This window comes from Neurospora crassa, linkage group I, assembly GCF_000182925.2.
Source record: "Neurospora crassa OR74A linkage group I, whole genome shotgun sequence".
Lineage (NCBI taxonomy): Eukaryota > Fungi > Ascomycota > Sordariomycetes > Sordariales > Sordariaceae > Neurospora > Neurospora crassa.
Window position 1 is genome coordinate 2,152,081 of NC_026501.1, and position 24,726 is coordinate 2,176,806.

General features: G+C 52.2%; 7 protein-coding genes across 9 annotated transcripts; 2 read left to right on the forward strand and 5 right to left on the reverse strand.

Annotated features, from left to right (window-relative positions):
• Nucleotides 1-93: 93 nt before the first annotated feature.
• NCU01884 (hypothetical protein) lies at nt 94-3,841 on the reverse strand. The gene has a single exon (XM_960422.2). It carries the CDS (start codon nt 3,582-3,584, stop codon nt 423-425), a length of 3,162 nt encoding a protein of 1,053 aa, XP_965515.1. The 5' UTR covers nt 3,585-3,841; the 3' UTR covers nt 94-422.
• Nucleotides 3,842-4,219: 378 nt separating this feature from the next.
• NCU01883 (SH3 domain signaling protein) lies at nt 4,220-7,114 on the forward strand. Its single transcript, XM_960421.2, has 3 exons — nt 4,220-5,205; nt 5,283-5,714; nt 5,781-7,114. Exons 1-3 carry the CDS (start codon nt 5,092-5,094, stop codon nt 6,810-6,812), a joined length of 1,578 nt encoding a protein of 525 aa, XP_965514.1. The 5' UTR covers nt 4,220-5,091; the 3' UTR covers nt 6,813-7,114.
• Nucleotides 7,115-7,729: 615 nt separating this feature from the next.
• On the reverse strand, nt 7,730-10,825 carry NCU01882. 2 transcript variants are annotated; one of them, XM_011394586.1, is made up of 5 exons: nt 9,933-10,825; nt 9,801-9,871; nt 9,489-9,689; nt 8,680-9,432; nt 7,730-8,616 (listed from the first exon to the last, which is right to left on the reverse strand). In XM_011394586.1, exons 1-5 carry the CDS (start codon nt 10,023-10,025, stop codon nt 7,950-7,952), a joined length of 1,785 nt encoding a protein of 594 aa, XP_011392888.1. In that variant the 5' UTR covers nt 10,026-10,825; the 3' UTR covers nt 7,730-7,949. The 2 variants fall into 2 exon arrangements, with proteins under 2 accessions (XP_011392888.1, XP_011392887.1); XM_011394585.1 differs by having other exon boundaries at nt 9,801-10,825.
• Nucleotides 10,826-14,415: 3,590 nt separating this feature from the next.
• NCU16349 (hypothetical protein) lies at nt 14,416-15,160 on the forward strand. Its single transcript, XM_011395050.1, has one exon. It carries the CDS (start codon nt 14,446-14,448, stop codon nt 14,950-14,952), a length of 507 nt encoding a protein of 168 aa, XP_011393352.1. The 5' UTR covers nt 14,416-14,445; the 3' UTR covers nt 14,953-15,160.
• Nucleotides 15,161-15,403: 243 nt separating this feature from the next.
• On the reverse strand, nt 15,404-19,473 carry NCU01881. 2 transcript variants are annotated; one of them, XM_011394583.1, is made up of 4 exons: nt 18,287-18,418; nt 18,059-18,113; nt 16,901-17,996; nt 15,442-16,833 (listed from the first exon to the last, which is right to left on the reverse strand). In XM_011394583.1, the coding sequence occupies exons 3-4, from the start codon at nt 17,967-17,969 to the stop codon at nt 15,761-15,763; spliced, it is 2,142 nt and encodes a 713-aa protein (XP_011392885.1). In that variant the 5' UTR covers nt 17,970-17,996; nt 18,059-18,113; nt 18,287-18,418; the 3' UTR covers nt 15,442-15,760. The 2 variants fall into 2 exon arrangements, with proteins under 2 accessions (XP_011392886.1, XP_011392885.1); XM_011394584.1 differs by having other exon boundaries at nt 15,404-16,833; nt 18,059-19,473.
• Nucleotides 19,474-19,921: 448 nt separating this feature from the next.
• Nucleotides 19,922-21,364, reverse strand: NCU01880 (hypothetical protein; the record flags this gene model as incomplete). Its single annotated transcript, XM_960418.1, has 1 exon — nt 19,922-21,364. The coding sequence occupies one exon, from the start codon at nt 21,362-21,364 to the stop codon at nt 19,922-19,924; it is 1,443 nt and encodes a 480-aa protein (XP_965511.1).
• A 410-nt stretch (nt 21,365-21,774) lies between these two features.
• On the reverse strand, nt 21,775-24,211 carry NCU01879 (hypothetical protein). Its single transcript, XM_960417.2, has 2 exons — nt 23,479-24,211; nt 21,775-23,401 (listed from the first exon to the last, which is right to left on the reverse strand). Exons 1-2 carry the CDS (start codon nt 23,500-23,502, stop codon nt 22,250-22,252), a joined length of 1,176 nt encoding a protein of 391 aa, XP_965510.1. The 5' UTR covers nt 23,503-24,211; the 3' UTR covers nt 21,775-22,249.
• Between the last annotated feature and the right edge of the window lie 515 nt (nt 24,212-24,726).

Sequence of the window (24,726 nt, forward strand, 5' to 3'; positions counted from 1 at the left end):
GTCGTCGGGTGCATTGCTTAGTTATTATAGGAGTGCCAGTTCAGGTACCGGCGACCAACTATAGAGGCCCTAACTACAATCTCGAGCACCTTTTGACGCATAATGAAAAGGTCAACTGGGATGCATATCTTGTGTCTTGTGACTTTGCACGATTTTCGAGGGAAGCCACATCAATAACAAGGGACAAGAAAAATCAATATTGCAGCGGGCAGGTCCTTCTTCCTCACTGTTGAAATGATACTGCTGTGCCAATCGGCAATAATGATCCATTCCTAGGCACAGTTGACGTCGACCAACTGGGCTTTCTGCGTCTTGAAGGGTGGAAGCATGTAGAGAGCTTAAATTATGGTGGTGCGGCTTGGTACAATGGAGCTTTGCTTGATGCTAGCTTCACGCCAGAGGTAATGGCGGCAATTGTCTTTTCAAACCGGTCGCCCCGTTTCCAATAGGTCATGTGCCTCTCGGCTCCACGGGCCGCCTGCTCGAGCAGAAGTGAAGCCGGGAAAGGTCATCTTCCGTTTTGGCCGTTCTTCAGCACCGGATCCTGTGGTCCCATGCCGTGATAGTTCACGGTTTCGTGGAACTACACGCTCTGGAGCGGGCTCAGCAGGAAGAATGGATTGCGGTACCTGGCCTGCTGCATGAGACTTTAGTGCTGCCTTGCGACCTCTTGTAGCTGGATTTACGATCCGCGCTGTAGCAACAGAGGTGGATGAATTGTCAACGGGCGACATTATCTTTACAGAACCATCTAGTGGAACCGGAACATTGACGGCAATGTCAGTTTGGCGTTTGTCCTTCACACGACTATCGTGTGAAGGTGACATTGCGGTTTCGCCCTTTGCTCGGAATTCCTTAGTTTCTGATCCATCATCACAGCCTGCCTGATTTGGCATAGGCAATGGAGGTTCCTTGATCTGTTGCGCCAACTGTAGTTTGTGTTTGCGGACTGTGGCCGATGCCGCATTATCGGCCGGAACGTTGCCACTTGTTTTGTTGGCAACCTTTGAGGTGTGGCCGGTTAGTATATTGCCAGGCGCTTGTTTATCCGTGAATAGTGCCGAGAGGCCGTCTCCAGGAGTGACATCGTTGCTGTCACTACTCGTAACTACAAGAGAGGTCTTCTCAGAAACCCCGTTGGGTTGTTGAAGGGAAGCAGGATCAACCACTTCTTTTAAATCAGAGAGTGGTAACATCAATTCGGGCTTCTCAGTGCGTCCTGTGTGATCTTCTGCCACTGTTACCTTTGGGCTCTGGGGCGTAATATCATCTTTCGTGTTGCTGCTATGCAAAGTTGAGCTTTCCTCAGCCACTAAACGAGACTCTCCTGGGATATGACCAGGGACTGGTTCGGCTTGTTTGTGTATGTTGATGACTGGAGAGCTAGAAGGAACGAACCCAATCACCTCTCTGCTCTTGATGCTTTTCCTGGCGAGCTTGGCTAAGCGTGGGCCAACAGGAACTTGGGGTAGCTCCTCGTCAGCACTTTCTGCAGCCGATTCAGGCTCGTCGGTTTTGCTCTCGTCACTAGACACGGGCTCGGTTGGTATTCGTGTGGTTCTACGCCTTCGTGGGTATCTTGATATCTCTTCGTCTTCTTTTCCGCTGTCCACTTCGATGTGTGCTTTCCCCTTGGGTTCAGGAGGTTCAAAGCTCCTTTTGGCTTTGACTTCCTCTGGCTGAGCATTCTCTTTGCTCTGGGCAGCGCGAGAGTGGTGGGATCTCAAAGTGTAGTCGGAGTCGCTCACTAAACTTTGGCCTTCTTGCTGAATCCTATTCTTTGCTGGGCTTGCCTGTGAATTCGTAGCGGCGACAGCGACTGACTCGCCTTGATCTTGGTTTGCGACGGGTCGGTCCCTGTGAGACTCCGAGAGGATTCCAGGTCGTCCACTATCTCGCGATTTGTTTTTTCGTGGCAAAGTGGTGTCGATGACAGGCATCGGGCAAGCGAAGGGGTCATCGTCTGAGTCGTCGGGGACACTCTGTTGATAAACCGCAGATTTGTCGTTTGTTGTACGCGTCTCCATGGGCTCGACTGCAACCTGGTTACTGGGGCTTTTAGCTGGACGTCGGGCTCTCTTCGGTTTCTCTGACAGTACTAATAAACCACGCTTCTGTCGTGATTTGATCTTTAGCTCCGCCATTGGTTCATCTTGAGTGATCACCGGGTCTGGTTCATTCTGTGGTTTTTGTCGAGCGCCCTTGCCGGTAACGGACTTCTTCACGGACGTAGTCTTTTTGCGTTTGTTGTCATGTATCTCCTCTGCAACAGGAGCGGCACGTTTCGAGCTACCCCCAATAACTGATCTGGGAGGTGGAGAGGCATCACTGCGCTGCTTACGGCCATCTTCATTTTCATCGCCGCCGCCGCCGCCGTCGTCGTCGCCGTCCAGGATGATGGTCTGTTTGTCCTTTTTCGAATATGTCAAACGAGGGCGAACAGAAATTGCATTCTTGTTGTTGTTTAGCAATTCAGAGCCCTTTCCGATGCTCGATGTCAATGTACCCTTTCCTTTGGTAATTTGCAGGGACTTGGAACTGTATGCTGCTTCACTCGTAATGGGTCCAGTAACGAAACTCGAACGTCCATAAGGGCGGGTATTGCTGTCCTCTGTGTGATGTCTCTGGTCGTCCCGATTTGACGACGTCTCACAGACAGGATCACTGTGGTCCTCTTGTGACACGAACAAACCCTCTTCAGGTGGTGCCGCTGGTGCTGGCCTCGGTCGTGACATGTTATCAAACCTGAGAGCCGTCATGCGGTTAGGACGCATGGTCTGAGTCGTTCGAGTGGGCGCGTGACTCTCATCTTGCTGCCGAGGGCCAGCCTCCCCTGGTGGAGAAGGTTCCCGTCTAGTCTGTACTTTGGCTACCACAGGGCGCCGCAATGGTGCCGAGCTCGCAGGTGCCCCGGACAATGTCAGGGACGCGCCGAACAGACTCTGTGCATAGCCCATCTTGCTGGGAGGTGTGTCTTCATAGCGTCTCCTCTTTGACGGCCTAGAGCTGTCAGCCCCATCATTGGATGCACCGACGTCGTGTCGTTGTTCGAAAGGTGATTCGTCTGGTACGAGGGCGCGACCGTGGTGGCCTGTCGGGGTGCCAAGAAGCTGGTTTAGAGGCCGGTGTCGAAGTTGGAAGTGATCCTGTTGAGCATTGTTCCTCGGTGTGACTCGGAGGGGTGTATGTGCGGGAGTAGGACGGGCTGGCCGCGATGCTATCAGCGCCTGGCGTTGCTCCTTCTCTTTCGCCCGTTTGTCTATCAATTCCGAGAGATCTTGTTGCTGACGTGCCACACATTCGGCAACTTGGACGATGACGCCGCCCCGTTCCAGCTCAATTTCTTCCCCCTCGTCGAAGTCCCAGTCACGGCGCCAGTGCATATCACCAACATAATTTCCGCGGTCATCGTAGACCATGACGCGCCTGTTGAAGGTGTGGTACTTGAGGCGGCCGTCCTGCCACCTCTTTTGCTTCCTTTTCAAGTCGTGAGTGAAAAGGCAGAGGAACTCAAGCACCTCGGCAGTGCTGCTTGTCTCGTTAGCCCCAGCATCCGAGCGCCCGGAGGACACGACCGATGCCATGGTGGCTGACGGTGGGCATGTCGCAAGGGAACGGCCGTCTTATTGTCCCGCTATCGACTGCCCGTGTTTGGCAGTCGTCAATGTGGTGGCGGATAGCCCGACTGTCAAGCTCGAAGTTGTTGACTTGCAAAAATGCATTCGTCGGACGAAGCGCAGGATAATCAGGTCCTGTTCGGGACCCTGGAGGCAGACGTCGTCTACACTATCCTCTGGCAGAGGTATTCTAAATTTCCACAAGGGCGGGCAACGCAGCCAGGTGGACGCGACGACGGATAGGTAGCTTCAGCAAAGGAAGGCGCGTTCAAGCGCGCAGTCAGGTGACCACAATGTGTTTGGTGAAGTAGGCAGGGCAGTGCTGCAATCACCCGCCCGCGTTGCCAAGAACAAGTCTGGCATCCCCCTGTTTCGCGCCATGGCAGTGACGCTACGCTAGCAGCTACTAGCAGCAGCCCTTTGTCATTTGTGTTCCTCCCATTCCACTTCTGGAGGCCCAGTTTGGGTGGCGCTGTCAAAAAGTTCACCAGATCTTCTGTCGTTCAAGTTATTCTTGTGAGTGTTACCGAGGAGCAGACCTACATACTTAGTAGGCTGTGTATATGCAATCGTCGGTAGCACTGCATCAAGGCAGATGTCTTCAAGGCCTCGGAAAGTTGAAGTTCAACACATCCACCTCTGTTTCTGCAGCGCATCGATGCAACTGCATGGCGGCGCCCCCTCATTTCCACGGTCCGTCGGCCGGCATCATTATGACTTTCAGATTCCTCTTTCCTCCTCAGCCAGCTCGTGTTGGGCCATACCAGTCATCAAATGTCAAAAGGACAGGATGACGACGCATTCATAGATGCTCGTATATAGGTACCTAGGTACCCATCCATGACTATCCCCTCGTCTATAGCCGTTACTCCATGCTACCTAGGAGTCTAGGTAGAGTCTCCATAAACAACTGACTGCTCACAGGTGGTCACCTCTAATTTCCACTTCCTCTTTATCCTACCTATGTCCAATTTCGTTATTAATTTACCTGCTCCGAGCTATCCTTTGGGCGAAGGGTCAGCTTTTCGACCCAATTCAGCACTTGATTTTACCTTCTTTAGCTCTACGATACTACCTTGAGACATACAGTCATCAACCGACTTTTCTGGCCAAGCGTTACGGTGGTGTCATTGCTTAATTCAAGCTCCCTAGTCCTGCCTTTCTGCGACACCCTGGGGTTGTCGCGAACAACATTTTTCACGACAGGACCTCTTTCTTATGCCCGTCATCATCGCAAATCCACTTCATCCTCCGACAAGGACATCTGCATCGAAAACCGCTTCTCCAAAGAGCTTCGATCTATCACCCATTGATCGGCGGATCAGCATTGGCTTCGCCTTGTATCTTTTCAGGGGTGTCTTGTCTCTGGCTATCTAGCCTCCAATCGATCCCGACTTAGACAGCAGGCAATCGAGGTACACAACAAAAGGTGTCCCAGTCGCCCACCTACTTTCGCACTGCCCAACAGGACACGATGCAGTCTGTGCAGCGCCAATTCACAAAGCTTCGAAGCAAAGGCCCCGGTAACAATGCTGCGGTCTCTGTTCTACTGAAGGAGTACGAGGACGCGGACCAGCTCCTCGCAAGGGTAAGCTCAGCATTGCTGTTCATCCCCGCTCAACCGGCCACCCTTTGTACTGGTGCTGACTTGGATTCGTGGTGCAGCTCCTCGAAAACTCGAGAGCTTGGAAGGATGCCTGGGCCTCAATCGTTCACCACCAGCTGCAGTTTGTCGTTGAGCTCGAAGGCCTCTACGACCCGATTGTTGGCGCCTCCGACGGCCATGGACGCGAATCAGTTCCTACACCCCGGCTACAACTCGAGCGGACATACAGGTTGAAACAGGCCTTTGGCGAACTCAAGTCGGAGCTGGCAGAGGAAATTGGCACAATTGAAGACCGGGTGATTCGACCGGCTGTGGAAGCACGGGATTGTATCGCCCCAATTCGCAAGACGATCAAGAAACGAGAGAACAAGAGGCTGGATTACGAAAGGGCCCAGGACAAAGTCAGCAAGCTTCACAAAAAGCACACAAGGACTCCAAAGGAGGAAGCTTCGTTGGCCAAGGCCGAGGTGGAGATGGCCCAGGCAGGTGATGTAAGTCTACTCTAGCCACAGGCAGTCCACTTGATTGATTATCAGCCATACTAACTATGCACATAGGAGTTCGCCATCGCAGACGAACACCTCCAGTCGACCCTGCCCCCCATCATAAACGCTTCCTTCAGCCTGGTACCTTCTCTGGTTGCAGCCTTGGTTCTCATCCAGAATCGCCTCCTGGGGCTATACTATACGACCATTCACGGCTACTGCATGGAGTCTGGGTTCCCCTCGCCTCCGCCTCCCATGTCCGATGTGGTGGCGGCATGGGAAGCTGCTTTCGTTCCCGCGCGGGATGATTTCGAGTCCGTCAGCATCGTAGCCCGCGGCAAAGCTGCCCATTCACCCATGGCTCTACAGGCCCCTGAGGGCCCAGGCCGCCGGATTTCCGCCATAATACCCGGGAGAAACGACATGCGTCGCGTTACTTCACCAATGCCGTCTACGTCCGGTGCGGCGTCAACCTACAGCAGCGGGGCAAGTCAACCCGGACGCAACAATCTGCGTATCCCTTCTGCAGGTGGTTACCCCTCCCGCGCCCCGTCACCCGCGGCATCCGATCGATCTTCTTACGCCTCCAGCCCACCGGCCTCCTCTTACTCTGGTTACTCTGGCAGCCAGAACCAACAAAGGAGACCCGATTACCTAGCGCCTACCGACTTCACCGCGGCTACTGCCCTGGGCGACCGAGGCTCGGTAGACCGCGGCACGATTGAGAATAACAGGCCCTTTCCGAGGTCTCCTTCCACGACCGCTCCGTCGATCAACAGGGTCCATAGCCCCCAGGCTACTCGGAATGCTGGCAGTGCAAATGGGAACGGAAACGGAAATGGAAACGATTACTTTGCTCTTGCGGTAGCTAAGAAGCGACCCCCTCCACCACCGCCGCCGAAACGGATCACAAGCCAGCAGCAACTGGTTGAGTACGTGGTTGCGCAGTATACGTTTGCGGGGCAGGGCGCAGGAGATCTTGCGTTTAACGAGGGCGACAAGATCAAGATTATCAAGAAGACGAATACTGATCAGGATTGGTGGGTTGGGGAGTTGAATGGGAAGCGGGGCAATTTTCCGGCGAATTATTGTAAGCCGGTGTGATTTTGTTTGTTGTTTACTTACTGCGAAGCTGGGTTATCCGGACCGTGAGCGATGAGTGTTTGGTTTGAAAGCGAATACAAGGGGGTGTTTACTGCCACCATCAGAATTGAGGGAGGTTCGCCGAAGCATGGGTCATCGAGGGATTATCTGTATGAACTTGTAAACTAGAAAAGGTATTCAGGAGGGAAACGAGCTGTAAGGGAAACGGGACTACGCGCTGACGGACGTTTGCAAAGCACATAGCATAGTAAGTAGTGTCTAATCAAATCATGTACTGCAATTCCTGGCCAACCATGTTTCCATCAACTCACCTTCCTCCTGTCACAGCTTATCTACACAGAGGGCTGGCGCACCAAAGATTTGACGAACGTCACAAGATATTAAAGTTGAAAGAGAAGGAGGAGGAAGCCGAGCTTCATATGTTGGATAGGTAGGGGTCAAACCTCCTCTCGTTACCTCTCCGCCCAATCGGCCATCCCGCCCCCCCTTTCACCCCTTCAGCATATGACACTCTCCTCGACCCCCACTTCAACCAATGATCCACCATGGCTCCCTATCTCAATTCATCACCAAATAGATCAACAAACTGACATCAATCACATTCTTCGCCTTCTCAGCGTGATAAAACACTGTGGCTCCGCAAGTGGGACAAACATCTCTTCAGATTCAAGGGGAGGATTCGTACATGTTGAGGAAACCACAAGGGAAGGTATTGGTGTCTGGACTACCTTCAACAACGAAATCGAATGAACATCACAAGTCAGCGCAAAAGCCCAGCACTGAACTTTGGAGCCAGATGCCAGGCGGCAGGATTCCTAATCGCAGACGGCAGTGAACTATCTGGCGAAACTGGTGTTTTGATCTAATGAAAGGGGTTCTGGCGGATGAGATCAATCCCATTAAAGCACTGTAAGGAACTCAAGACCCAGGTGTTTATTGAATTGTTTATTAGGTATCTTTGGTATCTTCAACCATACAGTCATGGTGCATCATTTTCCGCCAGCCATTATCTTACAACTCCTTATCTATGAACTATTACAAACGCCCGCCCTCATCACGACCCTTCATATCCTGAATGTATCCCATAATTTTTTTAAAAAACAATCCAAATCATTCATGTTTTCATGTTATTCATCATCAATGATGGGCGCCCTTTTCGTTGACGAGCTCAGCTGGGACCTCAGTCGCGGAATCTGGCCTCGATCCGGCAGAGCTGTCACCCTTCTCGCCCTTCTCTCCAACCAGCACCGGCTCCGGCCCAGTGGTTCCTTCGATCGATCTGACCGGCTCATCCATCTTCCAGGGAGCCCTGCCCTTGGCAACGTTGACCATCCACATGGGGATAATGCTGCCAAAGTCGGGCACCCATGGGTCCTTGAACTCCTTGTTCTGGGGCACAATGCGACCACCAGACACCTTCTCAATGATCCAGACGAGGACGTTCAAGAGCATGTACAAGCAGATACCGCCAATCAGGCCGTTGGCGATGGAGTAGGTGAAGGCCATCAGGGCAATGCAAACAAAGGCTGGAATGGCGTCGCCCATGTACTTCCAGTTGATATCCGTCACAGCACGGACCATCATGGAGCCGACCAAGATAAGGACGCAGCCGGTGGCCCACGGGGGAATCGAAGCGAAGATGGGGGCGAAGAAGATGGCGATGAAGAAGCACACGCCAGTCGCCATGGCTGTGAGGCCCGTCTTGCCACCCTCACCGATACCGGCACCGGACTCGACGAAGGCAGTGACGGGGGGAGTACCCAGAATAGCACCAATGGCAATACTAACGGAGTCGACCATGTAACTACAGACACAAACAGTGTTAGCAATCGACGAACAAGATACAAAAAAGACAGTTAGAACATACGCAATGGTGGAACCCTCAAAGTCACCAGTCTCCTCATCAACAAGGCTGGCATAGCGAGCCATGGCATACATGGTACCGGTGGTATCGAGAATGTCGACGTAGAGGAAGGTGATGAGTGCCAAACCGAACTGTCCGCCGTGTCCCGAAATGTCCCACTGCTGAACGTTGAGGACGTGCTTGATCTGATGGAAGTCGACAACCTTTTTGAAGAAATCGAAAGCATCGTCGCCAACAGCGGTGTAGGGGAAATAGGTGACCTCGGTGGTGCGGGGCCACGAGATAATGGAAATGAGAATGATACCGGCGATAATGGCACCCTTGACGCGGTACATCATGAGCACGGTTGTGAGAACACCGCCGCAGAAGATGCCGATCCACATGGTAGGGTTGCGCATCTTGTCGCTGTCAGGGCAGGCACCTGTGACACTGTCGCGAGAGGAGGGATGGCAACCAGCAAGGTCGAGGGGCACCGAGGTATCGCCAACCACAAGACCAATACCCTCAGAGTAGGTCATACCAATAAGGGTCAGGAAGAAACCGATACCGACGCTGGTCGCCAGCTTGATGGACCGGGGAATAACCCGAGCTAGCCACTGACGCATACCAAGCAGCGCAAGACCGAAGAAGACCCAGCCTTCGACGAAGATGGCAGTAACGGCAACCTGGTAGGGCACAAGACCCTGGCCGTGAAAGCCGACGACGGTGTAGGCAAAGTAGGCGTTCAAACCCATGCCAGGCGCAAGGCCGATAGGCCTGTTTCATTGTCAGCAAGCCAAGACGGAAACTGATCAAAAGAATCATGAACTTACAAGTTGGCAAGAAGACCCATGAAGAAAGTAGCGAAAGCAGCAATGGCAGCGGTGGCGGTGATGAGATCTCTCTTGACCTCGGCCTTGCAGATAGCATAGGTCGGGTCATCGATACACCACCTATCCACGTTAGGATCTGCCGTGCATACGCAGGTTCCTCCAGTGTCAGAAACGACGCTTGAATTGACGGCAATGATGTACCTGCCACAAGCGTTAACAACCGCACCCAGATCGACCGGAATATATATACATATACAGATACATATATATGTATATATATATAATGTGTGTGAGGTGGTAGTTCAAACATACGACATGGCGAAGAAGGTCGCGAGACCAGCACGCATCTCGGTAAAGAAGTAGGACCCCTTCCTTTCTTTGGGCTGTTGGCGACGTTTTAGCAAAGAGGCAGGCGGCCACTCATTTCCCAAAAACGGCGCTCACATGTCCAGAGCCATCCAGCTTGAACCAATATCCAACCTTGCTGGCGGCAACCTTGCGGTTGACAGTGTCAACCCAATCACCCACTTTCCCCATTTTTGCAATGCGGTGCAGCGAGCCGCGGAATCTCGAAAATCGGGTGATGCTGAAGGTCGACGGGACGATGGGAGACGATCAACCGAGAGAGAGCACGGACGATTCGTGAGTGTTTGTAGCTTGGACCAATGAGTGACCGAGTTGGCGGAGAGGGGATTATCTTGGTCGGATCCCTTGACTGACTGAAGATCGTTGTGTTGAGTGGAGGACGGTCGACGTGAAAGGTTTGTTCGATGTTGTTATTGACGGCGCGCAAAGCACGTTTGCATTGAGCGGTTGCCGAAGCTTTCACCAAACCCTAGCGAGGGACGCAAGAGCATTGGTGAAGGAAGGAGAAATCCTTAAGAGTCGACCGAGGCCTAGAGGTAGGCGGCCCATCTTTATAAATCAGAAGAGCAAAAGATTGTGAGGTACATATCTAGTGTACGTTACCAGATGGGGAACCCTAGGCGCATGCTAGCCCGACCGGGGACCAGTCCGCGCGTGTGGGAAGCCGAAAATCCCAAAGGAACGGCTAAAAAAACCGATAAAAAATTTCTTATCTCCCGACCGGCGGCGGACAAGTCGTCCCAAGAAGGGAAGAGATGGGATGGCTGGCCACCCGGGGCCCAGCTTCGCGTGGAGATGGTGGGTTGCGATCCTTGGCGATGTGGGAACCGGCGATGTTCAAGAAGTGGAATTGCATGGACGGCATTGGCCCGAATCTGTCGGACCTTGCAGGCTCATAAGACAAGATGACAGGAATGACCTTGTCGTTCTGGCTGCCATAATGTCACGCAGCGAGGGCAAGACGGCTCGACGGGGACAAGACGGGCCACAAAAGTCGCCTCTTAAACCCGTCCAGTGCCCTCTCTTCAAGTCCCTGGCTCGCCGCCAGCGGGTCGGTGTAGCGGCCGGTTTCTATTTGGAACATACTCGAGGAAGGCACATCTTGTTTACCCTCTGCTACAGTGGGATTGGAAAACAAGAATCTTGTGAAGGCGTTCGTCAGCTCGGTGGCGAGAGTCAAAGGTCTACAAAAGAAATCGCACTTAGTCGGGCGAGAAACCCTGGTTTTCTGTACTGTGTGTATCTACTATGGTACACTACTATGCAAGCGAAAAGTATCACGCTAATCTTTTTGACCCTCGGCTGAGTGTTACATTGGTTTTTCCGGTCTTTTGCGTCACAGATCTCTCACGCCACGCCTTCTTCAAAAGCATTCACTCTGTACTAGGTACACTGCCATCTCGAGGTAGGACGGGAAGCCAAGAGCTCGGCTCGTATGAGGGGAGCCTTGACTGAACGTAGGGTTTGGCTGCTCATCTCCAACAACTTCAACCTTCACAGGTTGGAAATTGCGGTTTTGATATGCCTCGATCTGCTATGTACTAGTACACGCCAAATCTGTTTTATGCGCTAATTGTATTGAGCTGACTTTTGATATCATGTAAGAGCGCACTAGGGGACCCTGGAATCCCCACGATAGGTCATGTAACCGGCGACTAGCAGGGATTAGGTCCTCGCAGCGACCGACCCCGATATGAGATTTCGCTCGAGATAGGAAGAACAGCCTGCATTGGTGAAAGCTCCCGAAAGCTTGCACTCCAACAAGCACAAGCAGCGCTACATGGTGAGGCTTAGCCTATTTTAGCCTTGGACGATCATAACAGTTCGGTCCATTGCACGTTTTCCTGACTTGAGATCGTCACTCCGTGGGTTATGAAACACCGCTCGTCGTCCGTCCGGCCCTTTCAGGGTTCGAAGAAGAGAGGAGGGGCCGCCTATCTTTTGCCAAGGCTGACATGGCTGAAGTGGTGATGCAACTATGCAAGCCTGCATGCAGACGCCATGTGGGATGGAATTCGACGACATGTCGCGCACGGTTCTGTGGTCTGGATCTGGCAACGACAGCTTTTCCCAATTAGCACGTTAAACGACTCCCTCTGCGGGGAACAATAAGGCCCTCACGAATATCTGGTGCAGAATTGAATTCAGAGGGGGGTTGAATACGGTACAGTCTCCCGTCACACAGCTGGGTGGCCACTATCAGACCAAAGCGTCCAAAGATACCACACTCGCGGCAGGATTGCTAGTGCGTGTTTGGCCCGTGGGGGTTACATACAGTAAAACTGAGCATCAGCTTCTGAAAATGGCTTTCAACGGCGGCCCTTGCCGGTTTACTGAAGGAGAAATCAACGGGACGAACCCACCAAAACACCAAGACGGGATCGATAAGCGAAAGAAGCACTCCATGATTAAACTGATAGAGTTGGTTGGAGACAGCGGCCACAGCGTGTCGCAATGAGGCGAATGCCGGCCTTCTTCAGCACGGCCCCAGGCGACGACGAGAGGTCGATCTCTAATTGACGTAGCCTGCAGCACCAAGTCAGCCTATCAGGAACCATTTTCATATCTCAAAACACGGTTCACTGGCAGCGGGAGGTTTATTTTATATCTCATATCTCATATTCGCCAGCCGGCCAGAGGAGATTCCCGATACTGAGGTTTTGCTGGCGGTCTACGGCCTGTTCCGATACTATCTTGTATCATATCAAACCTCGCTGAGGAAGAGAGGGGGAGAGTGCCGAGCTGAATGACATTTCCATCCATCAGCGAGCGAGGTTCTTCAAACACTGGAAACTGGAGTGCGACGGTGATATCCCACAGCACTGCTGCATAACACGTACAGCAAGGTAGGTACATGTACGTAGGTACTGAGATGCGGTGCGGTGCAGTGCGTTTCGCAAAGGGAATCGTTCAGCCCTTTCTCTTCCTTGCTCCTGTCCCAAACTTCTGTGTCGCTTGTGTACCTGTACCCTACTTATCCATGCTCTAGCTCGTCTGCATGTTGTCTAAAATCTTCAGACACAATATTATGCCCGTTGTGGGGATGAACACCCTCTCCTCCTCTCCACTGCGAATTACCTTTATAGCGGTAAAGTTCATACCACTAACCAAAACTGAAGAGTCACTGAGTCAGTATCTGGTCAGAGTGCGATCTCCGCTTTCCGCCTACCGTCGGCCGGAGTCTGGAGTTCACTGGACTTTTTGAACACGAACAGTGACATGGATAGAGTATCCAGGAACATGCTTGTAGCTTGTGCCAAAGGTTTGAAGCCTAGCCCGGTCTTTTTTCTTCTTCAGATCCCAATTCCTTAAATACAGCACCCGATGGGCATCTTTACGGCTGGGTTTCGTTTTTCTTTCGGCGCCTTCAGGTTACGACCGTTGCGGTTCTACAGTGGGCACTTCGGAGCCCGGGCTTTTCTGAAATGTTGTGCTGGAAGGAAGAAGTCGGTGGCGCTAGGCAGCCAAATGAAAATCACGGGACTACCTCTGTTTTGTACGCCCACTAGGTTTTACAGGAGTGGATGGAGGCCGTCGAGTTTAATTGAGTTTTCTTTTGGGGCTGGCGGCGAGTGAGTGACGACAGGGCCCCGGCATTGGCTTCCGAGTGCTGGGAGGTCCTGCTGGCCTACATAGTACACGTGTAGATAAGAGCGGAGGCGGAAAAGTGGTCGGTCGGTCTAGGAAAAGAGGGAAAAGGCCGCATGGGAATGAAAAAAAAAAAAAAAAAAAAAAAAAAAAAAAAAAAAAAAACAGACGGCTTTGTGAAAAGCCTGTAAAACCCTACCGCGTAACCGCAGTGCGCAGCAAAAGCTAACAACCCGTCTGAGAATGGTCAACCAGACTCAACAGGATCTAGAATCCTTCGAAATGGGGGGAAAAAATGGAAAAGGGCGCAAAGTCAACAGAATAAAACGAACAGACAATGCGACGACACAAGCTGAACTTGGCAAGCTGGTGATATGGTCAAATCCGTTTAGAACTTGGCGACCCTCTCTAGTAGTTCGGCTTCAAATGCGTTCTAAATCGTTGTTGCTTGGTGGAAATACCAAAAGACACTTCTTGCCCGGCTGATCAAACCCAAAATGACATCACAAACCCATTGACATATGTATTTGACAGCCCTCGGATCTCGGAAAGTCAAAATTCATCCCAACTCATTGCCGGTTTTCCATGATAAGCAACCTAAGAAGGAACAAGGGGATATCGGACGGGCGAGTCCCGAGGCTCAAGTTGTGTGCGGCGTGTGCGTGGCGTGCGCCCGTGCCGTTCCTTGCGCTATTAGGTCTTACCGTTGCCTGCCGCTGGTGATTACAACGTCCATCTTCCTCTTGTACCCACTCAAAGATGGATGTGGATCCCTCCAACCTCGTTGGCGTTGCTTGGGATGCAAGCGATGACGTCTCAAGTCCTGGTCAGACGGAAACATAAACAAACCCCTGAAACCCCTTACTATTCATTCATCAGATAGGTAGGTGACTATCATCCTCAGCACTGCTGGCGTTTCATTGCTTCAAGGCGTATTATTTCCATCTGCGTCGCCTTGTCATTGGTGTTGCTGCGGAATGAAATCCAAATCAATTAGATTATCATGACATCTGTTTACCCTGTAAATTCTGTTGCCTACACTACTATCCTTACCATAGTAGCCTCGACCAAGATCTTTCGTGCTGTAGTCGATGTGAAGTTTAAACCAACTTTTGCTACAAAACATAACAAAACAGCGACACCAGGCAAGTCACCAAACCCATCAAAACCACGGAACCACACTCACCACAAGAACCGCAGCATGCGTCTACACTCGCCCCTCGCCCCTCTCACCTTCCTCCTCACCCTGTCACTCCTCCCATCATGCGCCCTCTCTTGCTCAATAATCCGCTACATGTCCATAATACGTACCAGACCCGACGGCACAACCCACAATGATTGGTACTGGCCCGTCGATATCCTCGGTTTTCTGATTATAATTATGCTTACTACAACGTTAGCAAATTCCAACTTGAGAGCACATTTGGGAGGGGATCAGTTAAGCGGCAGAAAACCTGCTCGACACCGGGTTGGCGAGGAAGAAGAGCTGCCGTGGAAGGGCTTGAAATAGGAAGATGTGAGATATTTTGAGGATAAAAGGGCGAAAGGAAGGGGTTGATGAGATACTGTAGCTTCTGGGAGAACAGTATTTGGTGCATCCTGGGACTTTCGACGTCGAATTGCGGCCGAAGTTCGGATTCAGAGAAGGTGCTGGTTGAGCGGTTGTCCTGGTCTCGTAATCGCGCTATTCGGGAGTAAGTTTTGACGAACAGGAGCTTTCCTATTTTCGCCCACTAACAGCGCTGTCTGATTATGGGATCGACATTGTGAAGCAAGACGTCGCATGGGAGTTGTGTCAGAGCAACTGAACGACGATGGAGCGATGATTCACTGCCAATCCGACCTTTCCTCGTGGAACTTTGCAGACACCCAGTCCCTGAACAAGATACTTGTCACAGAGGCCACGGCAATTTGAAAAGAGCAAGTCAAAGAACTCGGAAGACCAAAGGAAAAGAGAGGGGGTGACTAGGGGGGAATAAAAAATAAAAGAGAAAAAGGACAACAGAAAGAAGGAACGTCGTTATATAATATAATCTCGCAAGTACTTCCTCTGTAAACACGCATCAATCGAAAACTTAACAGCATACTGAGAGATGATAAACCAAGAACATTCAGTCTCATCGATGAGTAACCGACTTCAAATAGAAATGCAGAGCAGGTAACGTACGGTGCCTCTGCAACCGAACGTCCATCAACGACTGTTTGACATTTCAGATTGGACCAGCAATAGATATCCAAATGCAGATGAAACTCCTAGGGAAAGCTCATTCATGAAGATCGTAGTCTTGGCGACGCGCCGATATATGCGTCAAAACCTTCTACCACCCACTGACTACACTGCTTTGATAATCTGCAGTCAACATACTCCTCGGCTCCCTACTGCTGCCCCAACCCTCATAATCAGATGTCACGTTCTCGTCGAGCTTGGAAGGCAACCGATCCCTGTTCCTCCAAGTGTGGAACAATGGCGACATGCTTCTCGAAGGTGGAGTCAACGGGAACTCGTAAGCTCCTGTGGTGCTCCACCTCGATGGCGGTCTGGAAGGTGGACCAGAATGCGTAGGCGTAGTAGGAGATAAATTCAAAGCCATCAGATCTGCGTTGATCGTATCTGCCATGGGCCGCGGTTCTTGGCTGCCGTACACGGGAGATGAGCCACGCGAATAGTCGGGCTCGCGTCCGGCAGTTTCAGCCTCTTTCGCTAGAGGAAATTTCGAAGCAAGTTCAAGTGCCATACCAGGCTTTTCACCCTCGACATTTTCGAGTTCCAACATCATCGGCTCGTTGTTAGATTCTGGTTTGACATCACCCGCACTTCCAAGGTGGAGGGAAGAATAAGGGGACTCCCAGTCCTCCGGACGAGCTCTCCATACTTCACAGAGATCAGTAGCAGTGGACGTTCGAGCTTCATTGTTCAAGGCGTTGAGGCTGGCCTTGCTGAGGACTGTCTTCACCCTTGGGCCTCTGGACTCCTTAGGCTCCCGAGACTTCCGTGATCTTGGGTACTCATCAACCTCGGGCTCAGCGTCAGAGCTTAGATTAGGAGGGGTAGGGGCGCGAGGTGGTGAAGGCGCACGTGGAGGGCTTGGTCGAATGATCCGGTGGGTGACGGGATCAAATCGTGGGTCGTTGATGAAGTCATAGTCGCTATCTTCCGTGCTGTCGTAGTTACGTCCACGAGAGGACTGGTCGCCATCTGGTTGAAGTGCTGGTGCCCGCATGGGCCAGGTTGACGAGTACTGGAGTGAAGGTCGCTGCCCAGCTCTCGTTGAGCCCCTTCGAGCCATACTTTTGGGTACATCTCTCGCTGACGATTCGTATCGCGAGCGGCCTATGGTGGATTCAGTACGCCTCGACATTGTGCTTTCCTGCTCAGAATCCGAAAGATGATCTACATTGATGCGTCGGTTAGCCCGGCCAAATAAAAGACACCGACTTATGCAACTATTCCGGCTTACCGACGAAGTGGCGTGGCTCAGCAAGTTCAGAATACCTTCTCGGATGATCCTGAGGCATGGCAGTTGACATCGCACTTTGTCTCGAACGTCTGGACGACACGGATGAACCGCCTTCTGGTCGGCGCTTCTCGGTAACGGGGGTACCTGTTTGGTAACGACTCGAGACAGATGACACACGATCTTCGAAATCTCGAGAGAACCTTGTTGTATCAGACATTAGAGAGCCGCCTCGGGAGCGACTAGACACGGTTGAGCCGCCACGGTCCTCCAGTTCCCGTGATATTCTCAGTGTGTCCGATCTTGAGGTCCCGCGCTGAGGATGCCTCGAATGGGAACGCGGGCGTCCTTCCATATCTCGGGTAAGTCTTCTTATTTCGGAGATTGAAGGGCCACGATGATGACTAGTTGAAACAGGTACCACATGTTCTTCCATCTCTCGTGACAACCTCGTTGAGTCGGTGATGGTTCTAGCCCGTGAACGAGCGGAAATTGTTGATGATGGCTTTTCCATGTCCCGAGAAGACCTCTTGGAGTCAGTTGTCGAAAACCGTCGATCGCGGGCCTTGTAATCCCGTACAGGTGTCACTGGTTGGTTTGGCTCATCCGGGTACTCTTCGATGTATGGATCCACCGTCCGCTTGGGGGCTCTACCCTTTTTGTTGACTTGGGGTTCCGCCTCTCTTGATCTTGATCTTCTTGGCCTTTCCGTGGTTGTGGAGGCCTGTGGCGTGTGATGACATGCATAAGAGCGTGAGTGTCTGTCCCCGTGGTTAAATCCCATGCCGTAATCGGTCTCAGAATCCAGAGTGTCGTCGACAGACAGTTCCACCACGGCTTCAGCACCGCAGCCACAATGCATTCTGCCACGAAGCTTACTCCTTGGTGACCTCCTTCTGTGGGGACTTGGCTCCTTGAAAGCCTTTCTTCCACTTCTCGCTACCTCGGGACGCCTCCTATGGCTACCATGACGATCATGCGCATGGTACTCAAGGTCATTGGTGGGATAGCTGACATCGCTATCCACAGAATCGTACTCGGTAGTGACAGTGGTCTCTGCGTATCTGTCCATGTTGACCTTCCTGTGTGGTTAAGGCTACTAATGACGAGTGAGCTGAATGTTCGGGATATATATATAAGCCAGAGCTGTGTTCGACATACCCGAGGTAACGAAGAAGATTTCGAGAGGATGTTAAGTCGTGAGTGCTGTCGACGCCTGAATGGCAATCAGTCAGACAGCTGTGGATATCATGGCGCTAAGTAGCTGGCGGCTCAAAGTGAAGATAGTCTAGCGAAGAATGGGAGGAGCAGAAACAAGGGAGTTGTACGACAATGGAAACAGCAACACCACTGGAGACTGGAGGTAGACTACTAGCAAGGAAGTCTTACAACTTGAAGAGAGTGTTGGAGGAAGAGAAGGAGCCCCAGGCAAGAAGTAGCGAGGTTGTGTTGCATGAGTGAGTGCCGACGGTGACGAGAACTAAGGAGGACAATTTGGATGAAGGCACTTGAAGAAGAAAGAGGGAGGAAGCTCGGGGAGCTTGAGGCAAAACCTGGAAGGCAAGGAGACGGGAGGCAGGGGTAGCTTCCAGCTTTGGGTATTGTCCACTGCTGCTCCTTCCTTGTGATGATATCGAATTGGGAATGCAGATGGCAGGTGCCATTCAGGACGGGGACCTGCTCCATGTTGGTTGGAAGGAATGGAGGGGACGCTTCTGATTCGCGTTTTCCTTCGGCATGCAAGCTTAGGTAACAAGGGAAGTACCGCGGTACCGTTCAAGTCGCAGTTGGGAAGGAATCGGGATGGGAAGTTTTGCAGAACCGTGGAACTGCCCTGGCTGACGTGGTGAAACGACACAGGCCCAGTGACGCCCTCACAAAGTGGTCAAAGTTTCTGGTTTCAGGTAATGACAGAGCGGCAGCTTGCGACAGGTCAGCTACTCCCGCTTTCCAGCTCCAACATGCAATGAAGCGAGCCAGATCGACCCCTCTGTGCCCCCTCCTCCAACCGATGTCCAATGTAAACAAAGCCCCCTCCCTCCTTCTCAACTGCAAGTACCTGTTCGGAGGTGCCATGCGTGGGACCTGTTTCTACGTGGATCGGATCGGGTCCTTTTCTTCTTCGTTTTCTCTGAGGCCCAAAGATAACCTTTGAAAAGATAGGGCCAGTCTGAATCAAAAAAGCAGAGCTGCAAAGGAAACAACACGGCATGCGGAGTCGCGGTACAGTGCATGTGCTGATCCAGGGTCGACGTTGTTGATCGAGCGTCCAGAGCAAAGCAGCGATTCCTTCGCGGCCCTGAATATTGTCAAATCGGTTGTTGGATTGAGGTCATCATCCGACAAATTGAGCGAGGGGGGCAATTGCCGCGATTCTCGAGACTTGTTGACAGTGAAGAATTCAAAGGGAATGACCCAAAGGTCATGCGGCATCATCACTCCCCGCTTTCAGGAACCCCTCTTACCACCTTGGCTAACTCGTTCCGTCCAAGATAGGAGGCTCATCAACCAACGTGATGATAACCTCTCGGCGTCTCGCACAGTCGCATCATGTTTGAAAAAGAGTTTAGTGTGGGGGGGCTTCATGCAGCTGCATCTTTCCAAACAGGGTATATCGGATCTTAACTCAAATAGTGTGGCACAACCCGCTATCTATGTTAGTACTTGATAGTACCCAGCGCAACATTTGCCGACGTCAGCCAACGTTTTCTCCTCTCACCATCAACCATGGATGTGACGATAAGCCTCAGCTCACGAAAGAATGCCTGTCGTCCGCTTATTCACCTGACCATATCCGCGGAGAGCTCCATACTCACGAATTTTGTATGATTACCAAGTACTATCTTCAATTATTGTCGTCCTACCATGGCCGAGAAACATTACGGCACAGCTGCAAAAGTCTCGAACCCGACCCAGTTGACAGCTACAAGCTATGTGATCGTTGATCCCCAAAATACCTTCAACCCTTTCCCCGACTATGCACAACTTATATTACTTCCCGCCAGGGGCCATGCACCCACTACCCTAGGTAGACGGACACCTGCTACTTCCTATAACGACTTGGCGATAACCCCTCAGAGAGGAATCCCTCGACGACCCAGATCCAAATGCAGAAAGCGGCGGAGGCCCAAACCTCCCAGGTGTACTCGATGGTAAAATCCAGCGGTCCTCTTCTTCTAGACGAATATGCGGCAATAATTCAACCTCAGTAGCAGAAACGCACCGGACACCCCGTAGAGGTAAGTTCCGGATCGGAAGGCTTAGCGACGATCGTTGTCCTCTATTTCTCCGTATTGTTGAGGGTAAGGCGGAGGCAGAGGCAGATGATCCAATCTGGGAGATAGAATCCTCCGGCGTGATCTCTCCGGTCCTGATACGAGGGTTTTGCGATAGCCTACTAGCACTGGTTCGTAAGGATGCCGACGGCGGCGGCGGCGGCGGCGATGTGTGCAAGTCCAACAGATGGACGGTGTTTACACTGCTACTGCTTTCATTGGAGACAGCTGATGATGAGTCGGAAAATGCAGTGGGATCAGTGATGATTTGGGAGCCGTTACGGTTGTGGTCTGGCCAGCCCCTGAGAGAGAAAGGGAAAAGTCGAGCTTCGCTCAACCGGGTAGTAGTAACTCCAGTAGTGTTACCAGTTCTGCCACCAGCTCTGCTACCGGTAGTACCACTACTCATCTCAGAACCGAGACCACTGGAAGTAAAAGAACCAGAACTCATTGAAGGCGCAGGCAGCAACAGCCGCTCCCCACCATACGCTCTGGAACGACTAGGTCTAGAACTACTCGAACGCCACGATGATCTTGAACTCAAAGCCGGACTTGGAGGACTCAGAGCCAAACTCAAAGGACTAGGACCGGGAGCGGGACCAGGGCAACTAGGCCCCGAAATCGCGCCCCTTCTTGTTCTCAAATATTTCTTCAGATTCGGAGAAGGTCCTCCTCCAGTCGCCCCCGACTCAGAGGATACCTCCGATATACTGATCGATGACGCAGGTTGCGAATGACGGCTCGTCCTCGCCCTCGTCGCTGTCTTGGACGCCACAGTGGAAAAGTCCGAACAGGAACTGGAACTGGAACTGCAGTTGTGAATAGGGGATTGCGGGCCCATGACGGCAGAAGAAGAAGAAACAGGGTTAAGAAGTATGTCCCTGTCCCTGTCCCTGTCCATGTTCTCGTGTCTGGGCCCCGTGGCTGTCGTTCTCGATGTGGTCGTTGTGGTCGTTGTGGTAGTTTGGACAACTTGCTGCTCTTGATGGCGGGTTTCCACATGGCGGTCTCCGTGTGGAGTTTGGTACTCGCCGATTGTGAGGCCGGAGAATTGTTGGATGATAGTGTGATAATGCCCACCACCACTACAGCCACCACTACTGGAACTACCCCCATTGGGACGGGGACGTAAGGGGAAGGTGAAGGTAGAGAGTGAGGAAGGATTTGTGATGTCTTGGGGGAAGGGTGTCATGGTTGCGGTGTGGGTTGTTGACGTGGGCTTTTTGCATGGAGATGAGATGGTGGGTGAGAGACTTGGTATGAAGTTGAAGAGAGGTTGAAGAGAGGTCGAAAAGAGGTTAGGTCAGTGGCCTCACTTTGCCGATGAGACTTGTGTAAATTAAAAAGATGAATGTGCTGGATCATCAACAAGTGGGTTGCGAGAGTGTGGACTTTTAAATAGGTAAGTAATTAGGCTTTGTGAAAACCAACCCTCCTCGTGTTTTCTATGTCTCAAGTGACAGGCGAGTATCTTTTGACTCCATACATATGGAAACATTCTAATCTAAGGAATGGGCTGGGATAGACGAGTTAAGGACCAGAATCCTCGCGAAATTCTCCAGTGACAACAAGTGTGTAAAGCACAGGCTGGATGTGGCTGCATATCAAAGAAGCTCATTATAACCAAAAAAAATCTCTGGTCACACCGATTCATATGTGACAAGTCTCGCGTCAGAACTATTCACAAACTACCAATAGGTAGCGAGTAACTTCCATTCTATTCGCGGTGTTGAACTTGTAGATTTTGTGCAGACAAAGGCAACGGCGTCACTTGGACTTCGGACATCCAAAGGCATCCATTTTCTTTTGGTCCCAAGAATAGAGTTTATGAACGAGAAAGGGAAGGAAGGCAAGCCCCAAACCCATGCCAATTGTAAAGCAGTTTCGATTCCCTGTTAGACTCCAGCCCCAGATGCTTTTACGGAACGAATACCAGATGGCGCGGTACCAACGCAACACCTGCTAAAAACACAGCTTACAACCCAATCATACCGCCCAGCGATGGATGAACGGAAACCAAAATGACACAAAAGAAAAGTGTGCAGCGCGGCAGTCCTCCTACACGATATGTAACCTTTCACTTGCTGCCCTCCGTCTTGAGCCTCTTTTCCGGACGCTCCTGCACCTTGTCGCTCTCCGCAGCCTCGCTACGATCCACCAACTCCTCATCAGCAAACTCCTCTCCGAAACTGCCCAAGCTAGTCGCATCGTCACCGGACTGAGAGTGGACAAGAGATTCTTCACTTCTACCTCCACCAATCACTTCCCTCACGATCCTCTTTCCCTCGTCCATCTCGCCGTTGACAGCCCCGCAGGACATACACTTCCACTTGCCAATCTCAGACAGGCTCTTCGTCCCGGGAGGGGCCTGTCCGTTGACCAGCCGGCACTTCTTGCAGATGAGGACAATCCTGTTCTTGGCCGCGGTCTCGTCCTCGCCGATGAGCGTGTCGAGAATGCGGTCGTACCAGTGTGATTCCGTGGGCGCCGCCATGGCGGCCGCGGCGAGTGGGTATTGGGCGTGCGGTGGAGCGGGGGACGCGCGAGGGTTGGTTTCAAAAGCGTTCGGGGCGAACTCGGCGGACGGCTCCGGGCCGTGAGGAGGCATAGGCGAGGGAGCTAATTGTTGGCCACGGGGAGGAGCACCGGGTTGCGGCATGTTGGGACCGACGGCGCCGGGGCGCTGGATGTTGGCAGTAGGAGGCGGCGCGATGTGGATGCGGTTTGCGTGTCTGCCCTGAGACTTCTTGGACCTTTGGGCGCCATCCTCGTCGTTGTCATCGTCGCCACCCTTCTTACTGGCACGCCTCCTGATCTTGTTCTCCGGTCCGCCGTACTTCTCGAGCAGTTCGAGGGTGGAGTCGTACCGTGTCGCGTCCTTGAGTTTCTGAATGGTCTTGGCTCGCTCGGTCTGGAGGTACTCAAGTTTCGCATTGAGGCCGTTGATCCGGTAGTCGAAGAACATGGTCGATAGAGTGCGAACGAGGTAGATGATCACGGGGCCGCCGGCCATTCCTGTCCATTCCTGGGGACCCATGTTTTTCCATCCGATGACAAGAAGTGCAACGATGGCGTAGACGAGGTAGGCGAAACCGAGATAAAGGGTCGCAAGGCCCTTTACTCGTCGCGCGGTCGATCGGACATTATCGAGTCTGGTCTGCGTGACTGTGATCCTTCCTGAGAGGGCCGAAAGTGCCTTTTCGAACGAAGCTGGAGAGGAGTCCTCCTTCTGTTGACCTTGGTGTCAGCTGGGCCTGGGCATGAACCTTTACCCCTCTTGCAGGCTGGGTGAGTCGGGCGGCATACCTTCCATGGCCATAGGGAAACCATGTTGATGGCTTGCTGAGGTATGATGCTTTGGCGGACTAATCAGGTCGCCGTCTGTTGTCGCGGCGATATCGTGATTTTCCAAGAAGGGGGACGAGGGGTGGTCAAGATAAAGAAGGGCTCGGATCTGTCGCAGAGAGGATCGCTACCCAGTAGGGTTGTTTGATGGAGGAAGAGCTCGCTGCAGTTAATTACGGGTAGCTCCCCGAATGAAGATTGGCCAGGGATGGCGAAGGGCAAAAGATGGTGAAAGTCAATAGGAGAAAAAGAAGGTTGAGAATGGAAGATATCAAGGTTTGGATATGGCCTCGGTGGCCTGTTCGTAGCAGCGTCCCAGAGCCACCGTCATCAAGATGGATGTTGTGGACAAATCGTGGATCGTGGACAACGGAGACGTCGACACTCTGCCCGCCATGGACAGCTGGAGATGGCCAGAGCTACGTAGGGCCTAGGCAGGGTGGAGGAAGGGTCGCGTGCACGGTGACGTCTGCTGCGGACACGCTTACAACGTTAGTGCTGGCTACCTAGATACGTAGCGATCACTGCTTGGGCTGTCGTATTGTGTTAGTGGAGTGCACAATGCGACCTCTTGAAACGTTCGGTACTCGGCAGCCCTGCTCGACTTTGGGCACAACTCATCATGAAACTCAAGCCATGTGGTTCGTGTTGGGCCTTTGGGCGAAGAATTTAAGCAGACGTTGCTGTCTTTGGTTTATCATTGTGGGATGCTGATCGGTCATCAAATTCACTCACCCAGTGCCTGACCCCCATCCCCAAGATGATGGACCGTTGGAGACGTGGCACGTGCGATTTCTTCTTCTTTGTTTACAAACAGGCAGCCTCCAACAGCCTTTCGACTCTTCCTTGAGGAATAAAGGATGGCCATCTGTGGACAACGATAGCCAACGGTAGCCAATTCAACAGCCAGTGTTATCGTCAAATAACAACACCATCTCATCATATCCAATGTGATGCTCGATAAATGCAAGTCATTGCAACTTGGCCTGATCTCCGGTTGATCCCCCCAGCTATTTTGGGGATTCCAAAAAAGCAAAACCCCCGTTGTTCCGATCTTCCGTCTTTAACAGGCACCGTCCGCTACAGGGGGGGCCCAGTCAAAGCATCTGGGCTGCCAAGCCATTTAGAATGAAGCGGACCCAGCTGCCAAGACCTGCACCTGAATGCCCACGGCCCGAGCTCTCGATGACGGACTGCCCGCGGCTTGCC